Below are 14,921 nucleotides of genomic sequence, written 5' to 3' on the forward strand. Positions count from 1 at the left end.
CGATCACACAATTCATTCCAGAAAGGGTGATTCCTAAGCTAATGTTCACAAATTCTAGGCACACATCAAAAAATCATTTGAAAGACATAAATTGTCATCAATATTAATAATTTGCTCACCTCTTTTCCCTATTAAAAGCTTCACTCTACAAGCATGTAAGGCTCGACTGTCTTCATGGAAAAAATACCATCTGAATGAGTAAATTATTGTGGCTGTGACTTCACATCAGAGCAGTCGTTCCCCGACCTCAGTACGGCAGTGGGGCAGGGTAGAGCTGAACAGGAGATGACAAGAACATTTCCAGCCCTCGAGACAGAAAGATATTCAGTCTCCAAAAGTGCATGAACATGATTTTCAGTCAGATTCCTGAAGCTGACTGCTCAACTCTTACACTTTGAAAAAGACAAGTCATAAAAGCTGGTTCCAGGGCAGGCTGGGCAGAATAGAGAACACTGGAATGCATGTAAGTCACCCCTGAAATTCTGTGCCTCTTGCATCTACATGTGATCCCTAGGGGTTGGGGAATCTGCTATGCAGAATTATGTAAAATAATATAAAAATCAGAAATGTCCCTCCCCCCCCTCTTAATAAAGGGAACTGTAGTATTCCTATATCACTGCTATCTTTTCTGGCTTTTGCTTCCTAACACCCTTAAGTTTTTGCAAAGATATCCTGTGCTCTGAGGGCGCCTGGGTGGCTCAGTGTCAGACTCTTGATTTTAGCTCAGGTCATGATCTCAGGGTCGGGAGACTGAGCCTTGCATCAGGCTCTGCACTGGGCCTGGAGCCTACTTAAGATTCTCTCTCTCCCTCCTTCCTTCCCCCACAGCACACTCTCTCCCTTTCTCCTAAAAACAAAACAAAACAAAACAAAATAGATATTTTGCACTCTGCTTTACTGGCAGTTTCCAAATCCTGGGCTACCCGATTCTCCTGAAGAGCCTTCTGACTACTTGTCTATCCCATTTGCCTTTTCTCGGTCATTCTCCTTCTGTTAGACTGTCTGAAGTATTTGACACTATGTAGCATCCTCTCCAAATTCAGAACCAAGTGTAGTGGTCGAGAGCCCAGCCACCTCTTCCTCATCTGCAAAATGAGATGATTGATACAGCCTTCTAAGGTCACTGCATGAAATGAATAGGAGCATTCATGTCAACTGCCTGGGCTGGTGCCTGGCTACAGCCCAGTGTTTGATAAAACTAAACAAACAGGGACGCCTGGGTGGCTCAGCGGTTGAGCATCTGCCTTGGGCCCAGGGTGTGATCCTGGGATCCCAGGATTGGGTCTCGCATCCGGCTCCCTGCATGGAGCCTGCTTCTCCCTCTGCCTGTGTCTCTGCCTCTCTCCCTCTGTGTCTCTCATGAGTAAATAAATAAAATCTAAAAAAAAAAAAAAAAACCTAAGCAAACAATAAATTTGTTTGCAATTCTCTGTACTAGTTTGGGTTTTCTCCTCTTTAGAGACTTTTCTTTCATTTTTTTTTAATTAATTTTTATTGGTGTTCAATTTACCAAACATACAGAAAAATACCCAGTGCTCATCCCGTCAAGTGTCCCCCTCAGTGCCTGTCACCCATTCCCCTCCAACACCCGCCCTCCTCCCCTCCCACCACCTCTAGTTCGTTTCCCCGAGTTAGGAGTCTTTATGTTCTGTCATTTTTCTTCCTACTTTGTCTTCCTTCTATTCCTTCAGTCTGGATAACTCCCACTCAAGGTTTTGCTTCCTTTTGATTCTCTCATCAAATGGAGCAAGGCTTTTGTTCCTGACTGTTGTCTCTATGAAAGTAAATCCCGAATCTAAGTCCTTATCTCACATCTTTCTCTCAAGTTCCAGATAGTATTCCCAGCTGCCTGCTGGACTTCATCTCTAGGTACTGCAGGCACTCTGCCATGTTCAAAACCCAGTAGACTACTATACCCTCTCCACCATCTCTGCATGAACCCTGCTTATTCTCTTGGCTTTTCTTGTTCTTTTAAGGACCCCCAGTGTGTCGAATCTTTCATATTTGCATCCTCAATTTCCCTCTTCATCTTTGGCAGTCATTCTTAGGTTCTTAGGACCCATTTACATCTTAAAAATTATGAGGGACCCCAGAGAGGTTTTGTTTTTGTGGGTTATACGTATCATTATCCATGTTGGATATTAAAACAGAATTTTTAAATATATGTATATCCATCCATTTAAAAAAGAGTGATAATAAACTCATTATAAGTTGATGTATTTTATGAAAAATAACTTTTTTCTAAAACAAAAACATTAAGGAGAAGAGTGGCAGTGTGGAGAAGAGTGCACATTTTTGCAGACCTTTAATATCTGGCCTTCTGAAGGCCAGCTGGATTCTCATTTCTGCTTCTTCATTCAATCTGTTGTAATAAGTTTTAGTAGAAATATAGGAAAAACTGGCCTCGCTCAGATATGTGGTTGGAGAAAAGAGCCATATTTCAATAGTGTTTTCAGATAATTGTGCATAGTCTTCCTTCACATTGCACCAAAACTGTTGACACAATGACAGTTTCTTAAAGGTTAGTTACAATGTGCAATCTGAACCCATATCAATGAATTTTTCCTACTCTACTAGATTAAAATGCATTGATCTATCTTGCATTCTGACTAAATTTTTTACCCACGCATCAATCATTTGAAAAATACTGGTGCACTGAGCTATACAGATCTTGTCAACATTCATGTAATTCACTGTACAGTATCAAAAAAAAAATCATGTTTGGGGCACCTGGGTGGCTCAGTTTGTTAAGTATCTCTTGATTTTGGCTCAGGTGGTGATCTCAAGGGTGTGGAATCAAGTCCTGCATTGGGCTCTGTGCTCAGTGGGGATTGGTGTCTCTTGAGAGTTGCCAGATGAAATACAGGCCATTTAGTTGAATTTAAGTTTTAGATAAACACCAAATAGTGTTTTAGTATAAATATATCCTAAATACTGCATGGGATATACATATACTAAAACATTTACTTATTGTTTCTCTGATATTCAGACATAACTGAGTGTCTTATATTTTTATTTGCTGAACCTTCAACCATACTCCTGCCCCCATATGGTTGCCCTAAGCTTTAACCAATTAGAATATTCAGCATTCTCAACAGCCACTCGTCCTAACTGCTTATCTTCTCCACAGTACGTCTGTACCTTTGTTCTTGTTCTCACTCTACCTACAGTGCCCTCTCCTCCTCTACTTCTCTGTCAGAGCTTGGCCATTTCTCACTGACCACAAGCTTTTACTAATGGCTCCAGGCAGACAGTCTCTCCTATATTTGAGCCACATGGTGCTTCATCTCTTCTACCTTACTTCCTCTATTTTGTAGTAGCTATGGGTTGCCTTGGCAGCTTATCTGGTCTCTTCTATTAGAATGTGAGTTCCTTAAGGACAAAGATCATTACTAACCCCCTTTTTTGTTCCTGTAGTAACTACACAGTACCCACTTCACATATTTTGTGCTCAGTACATGGTTGTTAAATTGCCAATGATTAACCCACCATGTTTTTAATGACCATGTTTTAGTTACTAACTGAAAACAATGATGATTCATTGCTGGCTAAGACCTTTCCACATTTGGATTCATTTGCTAATTAAGGATGAATCATTTGCTGGTTAGGATCCTTTCACATTTGTCATGTTTCAAATGAAAGACAACAGAGGCTGAACAGCATGGAAGTATCGATTGTGACTAGGCAATTCCCATAACACATAATAGCTACCATCACTTGGAATGTGGGATGGGTTAAAAATACTAATCTATCTTTCCATTTGGTTTGGTATGGAGAAGAAGTAAGACTATTCCTAAGCTGTTCAAGAGTATCCTTACCCTCATAGGAGGATGAGTAGTAGTATACTTTTATCTCTTCCTTCTATGTCCCTCCTTTCCTTGCCTCCATCTTTCTCATTTGACTCCTCTTCATGGGGTGTGCCATTCATGTACAACATTTTAAGTCATGGGGTCATGGCAGAGAAAGACAACTCAAGTTTTCAGGCATGTGTCACTCCTAAAGAAAAATGTCTCCTAACAGAGGATATGACACATAACTGAAAAAGTAAGTACTTAAGACCAATGGATTTAACCACCATAGAAGCTACCAGAACTTCTAGGCACTGGACTCTGGCATCACTTTCATGGGATAATGGTAGTTGGTTTCTGGCCACAGAGTAGTGGTGTTTGGATATCCAGCCTACCTTTCTTTCCCTCACATCACTTAATATTTTCTTTCTGCTTAGGCCTACAGGGAAAGTATTTTTACTCATTTAAAGGCAAATGTAGATACTTATCCCTTCAAAAGACCTGCCCACAACACAGCTACTGGAAGGATGAACTGACTCAGTAGTTCTGTAAGTGACGTCTACATGCCCTACTGTCATCACACCAGTCAACAAACCTTTCCTTCACATATGGTCCAAAAAAGCCAATGAAACACAAAGATGAGTAACTCTCCCCAGACCAAAGGGTTTCTTAAGGCCCTGTATGTATCCTTAAGGGTTAATATAGTGAAACTGCCTGAGCTCAGGGGTGTTGAGTCCAAGGCACCAGACTAGATATTGTGTCCTAACACTTTCCTTGACCATACATAGCAGTATTGGTAGGTGAGGAGATGATTTTCTAATCCCAGAAGAGCCTTTCTTTGACTAAATGGTCACTTCATATATTTAAAATGTCTTTTTTGGGATGTTAACTTTAATGGGTTTGAAAGGAATACAATTTGTCAAGATTAATGTATTTCTAAGGAGTGGCTCAAGACATAAGTGTGTTTAATTAGTAGCTGTAATACTCCTGACTCAAGTTCTATTGCTTTTGGAATTTATGTATCAGTTTTCCCATCCTTTACTCTCAGACTCAAATAATCCCTCCTCCCCACTCTCTATTTTTTTTACTGCTCATTTTAAACAAGGAAAATCTAAAATGCTAGTTTCAAAAGAAATAAAGCTATAGTAAATTAGCTGCATTAAGTACCGTTTTCAGGAAAATGACTGATAGTTTATTGCTATCTGGCAAAAAACTGGATAATGCAGTTTCCTTTACTGGCCCCATAGTCATCAATTTAAAATGAACGACAAGACCTGCCTGGTATACATACTCAAGTGTTTCTTCTAAATCCTTATTTTGTCCATTAAGCCCCATGTTACTGTCCATTGAAAAAAATTAAGTTCTAACTTAGAAGGCCAATAAGAAAAGACATTTAAAAAATTTTGAATAAGGGAAGCTACAAAATATGAATGTTAGTGTAGGATTCATTCAGTTTTACTCGTGAAGTCCCGAAAGGAATGAGACTTTTAGCTTTTTGGAAAGCACAAAGTACCTTCATGTTCCCTGACACAATTCTACCCTCAGGGTTTTTTAAAAAAATATATTTATTTTGAGAGAGAGAGAGAGAGAGAGAGAACAAGAACAGGGACAGGGGCAGAGGGAAAGAATCCACACTGAGCACAAAGCCCAACAATGCAGAGCTCCATCTCATGACCCTGAGATCATGAGTTAAGCCAAAAGCGAGTGTTGGACACATAATGGACTGAGCCAGGCTCCCCTCCACCCTCAGTTTTGTAGTGTCTTCTCTCAGAGATGCTTCATGTATAGAGATTGATTTATAATCTTTTTTTTAAGATTTAAAAAATCTATTTTAAAGAAAGAACGAGGGCAGAGGGACAGAGGAAGAAGGGGAGAATCTCAAATAGACTCTGTAGGGAGCAAGGAGCCCAACATTGGGCTGGATCCCAAAGCCCTGCCATCATGACCCCAGCAGACATCAAGAGAGGGGTGCTCAACCAACTGGTGAGCCACCCAGGTGTCCTGAGATTGGTTTATAATCTTAAGAACAAAGGAAATTCCCTTGACAGATCTAGAATGAGAGGCGGCAAATTTGCATGTAAAAAGCATGGGTTCTGGGAGATCCCCCGGTGGCTCAGCGGTTTAGCGCCTGTCTTTGTCTTCAGCCCAGGGCGTGATCCTGGAGCCCCGGGATGGAGTCCCATGTCAGGCTCCCTGCATGGAGCCTGCTTCTCCCTCTGCCTGTGTCTCTGCCTCTCTCTCTCCCTATCTCTGTGTCTCTCATGAATAAATAAATAAAATCTTAAAAAAAAAAAAAAAAAGGATGGGTTCCACATTTGAACAGAAAGCTTCCAATCCCGTTCCTGACAAACATCAGGCCAGTTCCTTGGCCACTCTCAGCTCGTATTTCTTTTCCTGAACATGTGGCTGATAATATTTACCGTGGCTTGCGGTGGGTAAACATTCAGGAAGGGCCAGCCAGCTCTGCTTAATCATCTTGGCTTCAGCTGCACGGCCACCTGTAAAGGGAATCAAAAATTCACCTGTCCACGTTTCCGTAGCAAGGACTGCAAATGGCAGGCGCTGGTGTGCAGACTGTTGGTCTTCGGGCATTGGGGGGTGTGGGGGGCTCTGGAGCGTGGCCTGCACTAATGGTAAGAGCTAGAATGGCGCTCATTCTAGGTGCCTTCTCCTGGGGTTCAGATCTGGGTGAAGGTGGGACCCCAGGGTGACTGCCAGATTGCCAGCTCATGGGGGTCTTGATCGTACAAATGGAAACACTGAATCTGAGGTTGACCAGCTGTGGGTGGCTCTGTCATAGTCTGTGATAGGGGCTCCCCTGCGAGAACCTGAGGAGTTGGGGCAGAAGGGGGAGGAAAGGTCTGGAAGCTGCAGCTGTGCACCCCGGGGCGCGGCACGGTGCTCCTCCTGCTGTTCCCGGCTGTCCCTTGACATTAAAATGTCCTCACAACTTATAAAAATCATTAAGGGCTCCATTTGCGCCTCCCTGGTGGGAAGGTAGGAAAGCAAGCCGCGCCAGCTAGGGCACATTTCAAATATTGACGCTCCTGGCCCTTCCTCCAGGCAGCACCCTGGCAGGGCGCACCCGCCTCCGGGCCTGCCTCTTACTCTTCCCATTGGCCCCCATCCCTGATCTCATCCCCTCTGATGCTGGAGAATAAGGAAGGGAAAGGAAGAGAGGGACGAGGAGGGAAGGGGACAGTAAGTGGCATTTCACAGGCACCGACCTTCTGCCCCCGCTGAGCCGCCACTGCACACTCCTGCGTCTGAATAAATAAATAAATAAATAAATAAATCTCAACCCAACTGTGGTTTCCCTAACGAGGGAGGAGGGACGGGCATCTCCGAGGGCTCGCAGGTGTCGCATAGGGGACGTGGGCCATGCCACCCTCACCCCCGACCACTGGAAGCTCAAAGATGGACTCAAAGACAATGTCTTAACTGTAAAAGTTGCAAAATGATGGGGAAGGGCAGTGGGAATGGTTTTAGAACCCGTTTCCCAGAGGATTTTTAAAATTGACCACGTATTTTTTCCCTCCTGGGAGGTTCAAGGAGGCCCACCGGGGGTGGAGGGGTGAGCCCGAAAAGCTACCTGGGAGTCCCCAACGCCTTCGGGTGGAGGCAAGGAAAGGCTGAGGCCAGGTGGGCAGAGGGAGGGGAAATGTGGAAAGACCAACCCAAGGAGAGCTCCCTGCGTGGGTGCTCCGAGGCTGGGCCTCTGCCTTCTGCTCAGGCCCTGATCCCTGGGGCCTGGGGGCCTGGGGTCCTGACCCCATCCTGCGACTCTGCCTGGAGTCTGCGGGGCCCTCCTCCTGCCCTCCTCCACTCGCCCGTGCACCCGCTCTCTCGCTCTCCAGTAAATCAGATCTTTTTTTAAAGAAAAGGATGTACAGTCCTCTCAGGCCCAGGATTTCTCCTCCCCTCCCAGCCCTGCTCACCAGGTCCTAGATCCCCCCTCCCCTCCCAGCTCTGCTCACTAGGTCCCAGATTCCTCCTACCTTCTCAGCTCTGCTCACCAGGTCAAATCCCGAACAACTCCCCCCCCCCCACCCCCGTTCTACTCACCAGGTCCCAGATCTCCCCCCACCCAGCTCTGCTCACCAGGTACCCTGAGCACCTCCATCCACAGGAGGAACCCCACTGGCCAGGAAGGGAGCAGTGCCCCCCCCAAGCTCATCACCACAGCACCCCACCAGGCCCTTGTTTCAGGCCTGAGCACCTCGGAGCCCCAGGTGCCCCGTCCAGTGTTCCCTGCATGCGCCTGGCCTGTGCACGTTTGTGGCCTCTGCTCTCCGACCTTATCGGTGGGTGCTGGCTGGTTTCCTTGCCAGGGGACTTCTGGGGCGACAATTCCTCTTTATGCCCCTCTCCACTGACTCTGTCCTTCGTTTGCTGTGCACACTCCATTCTTTCAAAGTGGTGGTGGTGATGGTGACAATGAGGAGACAGGCAACATTTAAGACCTGTAGCATGTGTTGGTAGGACACTAACCACTTAAGGGCACTGTGTCCTCTACTCTGAGTCACCCCACGAGGTCGGCCCACCCATCCTCACCTTCATTTGCCAGAGGCGAGGTAGGAGCAGTTAGGAGTGGCTTAGCCAAGGTCACATGGCCCAAGAGGAATCATGATTTGTTTGGGGGCCTCCCTGACTCCAGTGGGCTCTCAATCCACAAATGATATTTCTGTCCACCAGAGCTAGGATTTATGGTTCTCTTCCTGTCCCTTGGGGCAGTGATAGAACAGAAAGAGAGGTTCTTCTTTTCATTTTTTTTTTTTTTTTTAGGTTCTTCTTTTCAAAGGATACTTGCGGGGGTAAAAGTTGCCTTCTGAGTCCTAAATGTCATCACCTGTTCCTCGTGCCAGTGTTTAATAAATATGGACAGATATCGGCCTGCTTCGTTCCACAAAGGACGGGGGCTCCAGTTCCCTGTTATTGTGAGAACTGACCTGAGGTAGCGTACTTTGGAAGCCTCACTGATCATATTAACTTGTTTGCTGGCCTACACTTGAGGCCGTGTGTGTGTGTGTGTGTGTCTAGATACCTGTACATGCATAGATATGCACATAATTTGACCGTAATAGATCCATATTGGTTTAAGAAATTCTTATACGCACCCCAACGCATGCCCCAAACATTATTTAATATTTGTTACACTTGTAGTGAGAGCATCTCCTACTTTTCAGAGTTTTATATCCTCTTTTCAAATGGAAGCTCCACGTCAGCTCCAGGAATTAAGCCTTACAAGAGATTACTATCTCTATTTTTAAAATGAAGCAACAGAGTTTTAGTGAAGTAAAGTGACTTGCCAAAAGATTCACGGCCAGCAGAGACGCAGTTGCAGTTCGGGTCCCCTGTAAAGCAACTTTATTCTTCTGTTATATATCCTCCGAGTCAAAGCTATAGTAGTTGCTGATTTTGCTTTGTTGCTGATGCTTCCATTTCTTTTGTTGACAATGTGTGAGTAGGTGTCCCTGCCGCATCCAGACCCACCGTGACTGCCAGGCAGGTGGGAAGAAACCAGGAGCTTTTAGACAAGTATGCAGTAATGGGTGTGCACCCGTCACCTGGGGTTAGCTCAGATTTTCATTCAGTAGATCTGGGGTGGGGGACCGTTGAGTCTGCATTTCTAACAAGGCCCAGATGCTGTTGGTCAGTTGCCCACACTGTGAATGGTAACGCTTTAGGTAATCTGTGAAGTGAAAGATTGCAGAGACAAAAATGTGTGATGAGGAAAAAAATTTTGTTGTTCTGTTGTTTTTTTTTTAAGATTTCTATTTTATTTATTTGACACAGAGAGAGAGAGAGCCAGAGAACACAAGTGTGGAGAGCAGTAGAGGGAGAGGGAGAAGCAGACTCCCCACAGAGCAGAGAGTCCCATGTGGGGCTGGATCCCAGGACCCTGGGATCATGACCTGAGCCAAAGGCAGATGCTTAACCAGCTGAGCCCCCCAGGCGCCCCTGTTCTGTTTTTATATGGGAAATGGTTAACCCAAGAAAGAGGCACTATAGTAATCTGGGCCCACCTCTATCCAGCCTCTTGATTCGAAACTTGTCATTATCTCCCCACCCCCACCAGCCACACAACACATGTGTTCCCGCTCCTGAATTTTCTTTTTCACTAGATGGGGTTGTACCCCTTGGGTACCACGAAGGAGAGCATCTAGTGAGTGCTCATCATACATTAAAAACATTTTTTTAAAATTGTGGTACAATCCATATAGCATAGAACTTACCATCTTATCTGTTTTTAAGTGTACAGGTCAGTAGTATTGAGAACATTCACCGACTTGTGCTAGTCATCTCCAGAACTTCTTCATCTTACAAAACTGAAACACTGTGCCCATCATACAACTCCCCATCTTCCTTTTCCCCCAGCCGCTGAGAATCGCCATTCTGAGCATCCTCCTTCAAAGGCACAATTATCTCAGAGAAATGTCCTACCTCCCATTCCTGTAGTTGCAGGGCGAAATAAAGGAGCACAAGATTTGGAGCTCCAAGAAGTGATGCCAAACCTAACCCTACCCTTCATCGCTCTGCTCATTAGGTTGTCTCCTAAACAGTCTTAATTTTTCCAAGTGTTGGCATTTCTCTCCTATTTATCTCACAGTGTAAACGGTGTAGTCTGAAACTTTTGCGAACTGTAAAATGCTGCACAAATGTTAAGATCTTATTGTGATTAGTGCCCAGAGCACAGGCTCTGAGAGAATAGCAGTTTTGACAAGGAGGATTGGATGGGCTGTCTAAGATGAGAAATTGTTGAAGGGGGAGGATGATGCCCTGGTGAGGGGCAGGGTGGAAGGCCATGTCTATAGGTTTTGGGGGAAAATCAGTGATACCTCTTTCCTCTATACCTGGGTTTAGAGAGAGAAGGATGTGGGCACCAGACAGACAGGATGATGTCACCTCTGCTGGTGATAAAGCAGCTGGGAGTGGGTGCCTTAGGTGTGTGAGCAGCAGGTCTCACTAGTACTTCATCACTGTACTCAACACACTTGCTCTTTGGGTCACTGGTGAAGCTGGACAATTCGGGACTCTCCCTGTGAAGACAGCCTCCTTTTACCTCGTTTCAGAAAACAAGCTTGGATACCAATGCAGGTCCCAGAGTGAGGACTCAAAAGGAACTGAACTATACATGCCAGTTTATCCTCCCAAAGCTCTAGGGTGGAGGAATGAAGGGATAGGGAGAAAGGCCAGGAATGTTAGGGTATGCAGTTCCTCCCTATGAAATCATGAAGTTAAGCAAAGCTCATTTCCTATGCTACCACCATCACGAACCCCTGGTCCAACCTCACCCCAATGCCAAGGGCCTGGAGAACATCAAGGGCCATGGAAAAATCATCCCCGGTGTTGACCTCTGCACAGAAAGGAGAAGGGACCTTACTTTCTTTTCTATCCCTTTATCCAAATGTTTTCTTACTTCCAGGACTTAGAACTTAATAGAAAACAGTCAAATCTATATTTTAGATATAATATGCCTTGGGTGTGTGCTTATTTGTAGGCTGGGATAAAAAATTAAAGACCCATTTTAAAAGTGTTTCTATGAAAACAACCAACTTATAAAATTGTGGAAATTAGCACCTTACTGGTAAATCGTATGCTGCGAGATTTAATCAGTTATATAAATGGTTCTAAATAATCATAATGTCCAGTAGGATAAGCCAGCGGTGTTGTGGGTAGCTGCAGTAAACCACGGAAGAGACTGTGTTAGTTGTGCTAGCCTCAGATCCAGAGTTGAACATATTATTGATGTTGTTTTTGGCTACCTGAGGTCAGTTTTTGAGTCTTGATCTATTTCATGTTTATATGATCCATTTTCATTTTACTGTGAAGTTTCTATGGCTAAAACAAAAAAGGTCAACATATAACTTGAGTATGGGTCGTTGGTTAGTTTGCTGACTACACAAAATAGTCTCTGTGTCTGTTCAATTCAGTAAAATATTGGGTTTTTAAGTGGCTATGAACCAAATACATGTTTTGGCAGAATTTACTCTGTAGCCTCCAATTTGAATTGTGAACAGTTTCATCCAGTGGTAGCCTGTTCATATTTGTTTGTTTTTTAACTTCACTATAGATGAAGAAGTGATTTTGTTTTCTCAGAAAGCAGTTAGTAACAGCCGCTTCCTAGACATGGCTCTGTATCAGCGAGAACCACTCTCTCCCTCAAAGTGAAACCTTAAAGAAAAATGGTAGTTTAGATGCAATCAGGCACTGGAGCCAGAAAACATCGATAATTCTCTCCTTCTGAAAAATAAGCCAATTTCAAGTTGTTTAATTAGGCTATGTCAGTATCATTTATAGATACTTCCCAGCAAAAATGAGAAGGCTTGGCCAATTTGCATGGAAAAAGAGCAGCTAAAATCATTTCCTACCCCAACGTCAAATTTAAGCATAAATGGATCACCAGATGATATTGTTCTGGTTTTAGATAAAAATAAAAAATAAAAATAAAAATAAAAATAAAAGCCCTACACTGATTGGGTATATTGCTGTATTTTCTCTAAAGGGGAAAATATATTGAAAAGCAAATCCAATTGGCTTATATCGCTCATCTGATAAATCCTATTCAATTTCAACTCAAATTTAGGACAAACAATTCATTCTATTCAGAAACAAAGGGGAAACCTGAAACTGTGTTCCCTTCTTGGGAAACATGCTGTGAGTGTCACAGTCTATCAGGCCAGAACTAAATTAGAAGACATTGACATTGTAATTGTGAACCATTTATTTGTATAATGTTCAGACATCTCTACAGAGATGATAATAAACCTTGCTAAACCCCTACTAAAAACAGATCTCTCTGATATTTTCCATTTATGATTGAAATGACTTTTAATCAGATACCATTAAAAAAAAAACCCAGAATTCTTTTCTTTAAAATAAGCAAAAAATCCTTAGCATTTCTTGAAATGATCTATTTTAAAAATCTGATTGTTTAGACTTTTACTGTAATTCCTACATATAGTACCGTATTCATGACTAACTAACAAAAGTCTTCTTGTCAGCTTTCTGGAACGTATAATACTGATACAGTTCAAGCCATGGCCTTGGATGGCTGTTACCATGACAGCAAGACTGAAATGGACCAGACTTCCTCTTATCTACACTCAGAAGAGGACTCAGTGCGAGAAAGATGCACAGGCAGCTCTAGCACAGATTCGTCTCAGGTAAAGAGAAGGCAGTCCTTAGGAGGGCATGTTGCTAGAATAGTTCTGGAGAACAACCACGTCATTGACACCTACTCAAGGATTTTCTTCCCCATTGTGTGTATCATATTTAACTTGTTTTACTGGGGTATATATGTGTGAGGGGGAATTCCCAAAGTATAATACTGGGTTTGGAATCAGATTATGTTAAAAACTGCAACAGCACCAAACAACCCTTGACTATCGGTTGGACGGTACTAGACTAAACTGGAAGTCAGCCAGTCAACTCTCCTGGCCCACAGAAGATTTAAAAGTTGACTGTTTTACATCTAGGGAAGAGTCTAAGGTCCCAGGAGAATTTGACTCCATACGTAAGAGTCGCAGGCAAGCATATGACAGAAAAACGATTTCCATAGGGATGGGCTTGGTAACCACTTCCCTTGAACCCTCCTTGCTTTCTGAACCTAAACTTTTTGCATTTACCCAAGGAATAAAGCTCTGACAATAATTCAAGAAACATTTAGTCCTTAGTGCTAGTCAAGTGCCAGCTCACTAACAGAGTGGGACCCTTACAAGGAAGAACACCAGCATCAGGGTGGCCCCGTGGACACTCGCAGCAGAGACGTGCAAGAAGAGCTTTCCCGTCTCTCTCCAACCAAGTCTATTCTTTTTCACTATTAGGTTCCACATCTTATTGAATCTAAGAGCAGAAAATCTAAACTGCTCCTATCCTAATGTTAAATTAATCCATCAATCTTCAATAATGGAATCTTGTATTTTGTAGTTGAGTTAGAGCCTTTATAGCTTTTAAGAGACATTTAATTAATTAGTTACTATATTTATCAAATGTTTATTGACCTCCTACGTGTGCCAGGCGCTTTATTAGGTGTTATGTACTTTAAAAAAATACAAAACGACATTCCTGCTGTCAGTGAACAGTGAACTGGTAGCAATCATAAATAATAAATGCAATAGAGGTAACAATAGGACTTGTATACTGTGCTGTCTGCATTCTGGAAAGGGGCTACCAAAAGGAAGAAAGAACATCCATGAAGGGATGTGGACTCTAAACTTATAAACAACTGAACATGTTGGCATTGAGTGAAAAATTGAATGAAATATGTGTATCTTGGGATATCTGGGTGGCTCAGTGGTTGAGCGTCTGCCTTCAGCTCAGGGCGTGATCCTGGAGTCCCAGGATCAAGTTCCACGTTGGGCTCCCTGTGAAGAGCCTGCTTCTCCCTCTGCCTCTGCCTTCTCTCTGTGTCTCTCATGAGTAAATAAATAAACTTTAAAAAAAAAAAAAAAGAAAGAAAAGAAATCTGTGTATCCCATAGTAATCCTGTAGTAACATGGTTGAACCAAGTAAATCAGGTCAAGTGGGTATTAAATAAATGTTTGTTATGGAGAAAAACCTCCAATGATCAGCATTCATTTTGTAGACTGGCAGGGTGCATGCTTTTGTGTTAAGTATTTTGTGAAAAAGATTTCATTTAGAGACCAGCCCGCAATAAGAAGTATGAGATATTGCCCTTCCTATTTTGATTTCTGGCATTGAATTAAGGGAAATAAATTAAATGATGTGTTACTTTCAGTGTATTGCCATTTATTTCACCATAAAATGAGTCAAAATGATTTCAATTACTTCGTGCCAGGTGGAGAAACAAGCAGCTTCCTGCTTACTTACCAATAACATTGATTTTGGTTCTCTGCTGTGAATGACATAGGGTTCTAGAAACTTCTTTTCCTCTTGGGTGCAAAAGGTTTAAAGGCAAATTCCATCTCTATCATAACTTTCCGCACTGGCAGGCTAATTCTGGGATACTTCATTCTATTTCCTTCACACAACTTCTGCAGCTATTTCAAAATTTTTAAGGATTATATTTTTCTAGGAAACTGTCGAAAATAGAGCTAATATAATTTAGTAAAACCCCTCTCCATATAATTGTAGATAGACCATAAATACATTTTAAAAGTATGTATTTAA

The 14,921-nt window shown here is 43.0% G+C and overlaps 1 protein-coding gene across 1 annotated transcript in view; it reads left to right on the forward strand.

Moving 5' to 3' along the window:
* The window catches only part of GABRR3 (gamma-aminobutyric acid type A receptor subunit rho3), a 30,919-nt gene extending 17,970 nt beyond the window's left edge, over positions 1-12,949 (forward strand). Inside the window, 2 exon segments of the mRNA XM_041748763.1 lie at positions 8,574-8,742; positions 12,794-12,949. Of these exon segments, the coding sequence (XP_041604697.1) occupies positions 8,574-8,620 (47 nt within the window). The 3' untranslated portion in view covers positions 8,621-8,742; positions 12,794-12,949.
* The last annotated feature ends 1,972 nt before the right edge of the window (positions 12,950-14,921 follow it).

This window comes from Vulpes lagopus, chromosome 1 (genome assembly GCF_018345385.1).
Source record: "Vulpes lagopus strain Blue_001 chromosome 1, ASM1834538v1, whole genome shotgun sequence".
NCBI lineage: Eukaryota > Metazoa > Chordata > Mammalia > Carnivora > Canidae > Vulpes > Vulpes lagopus.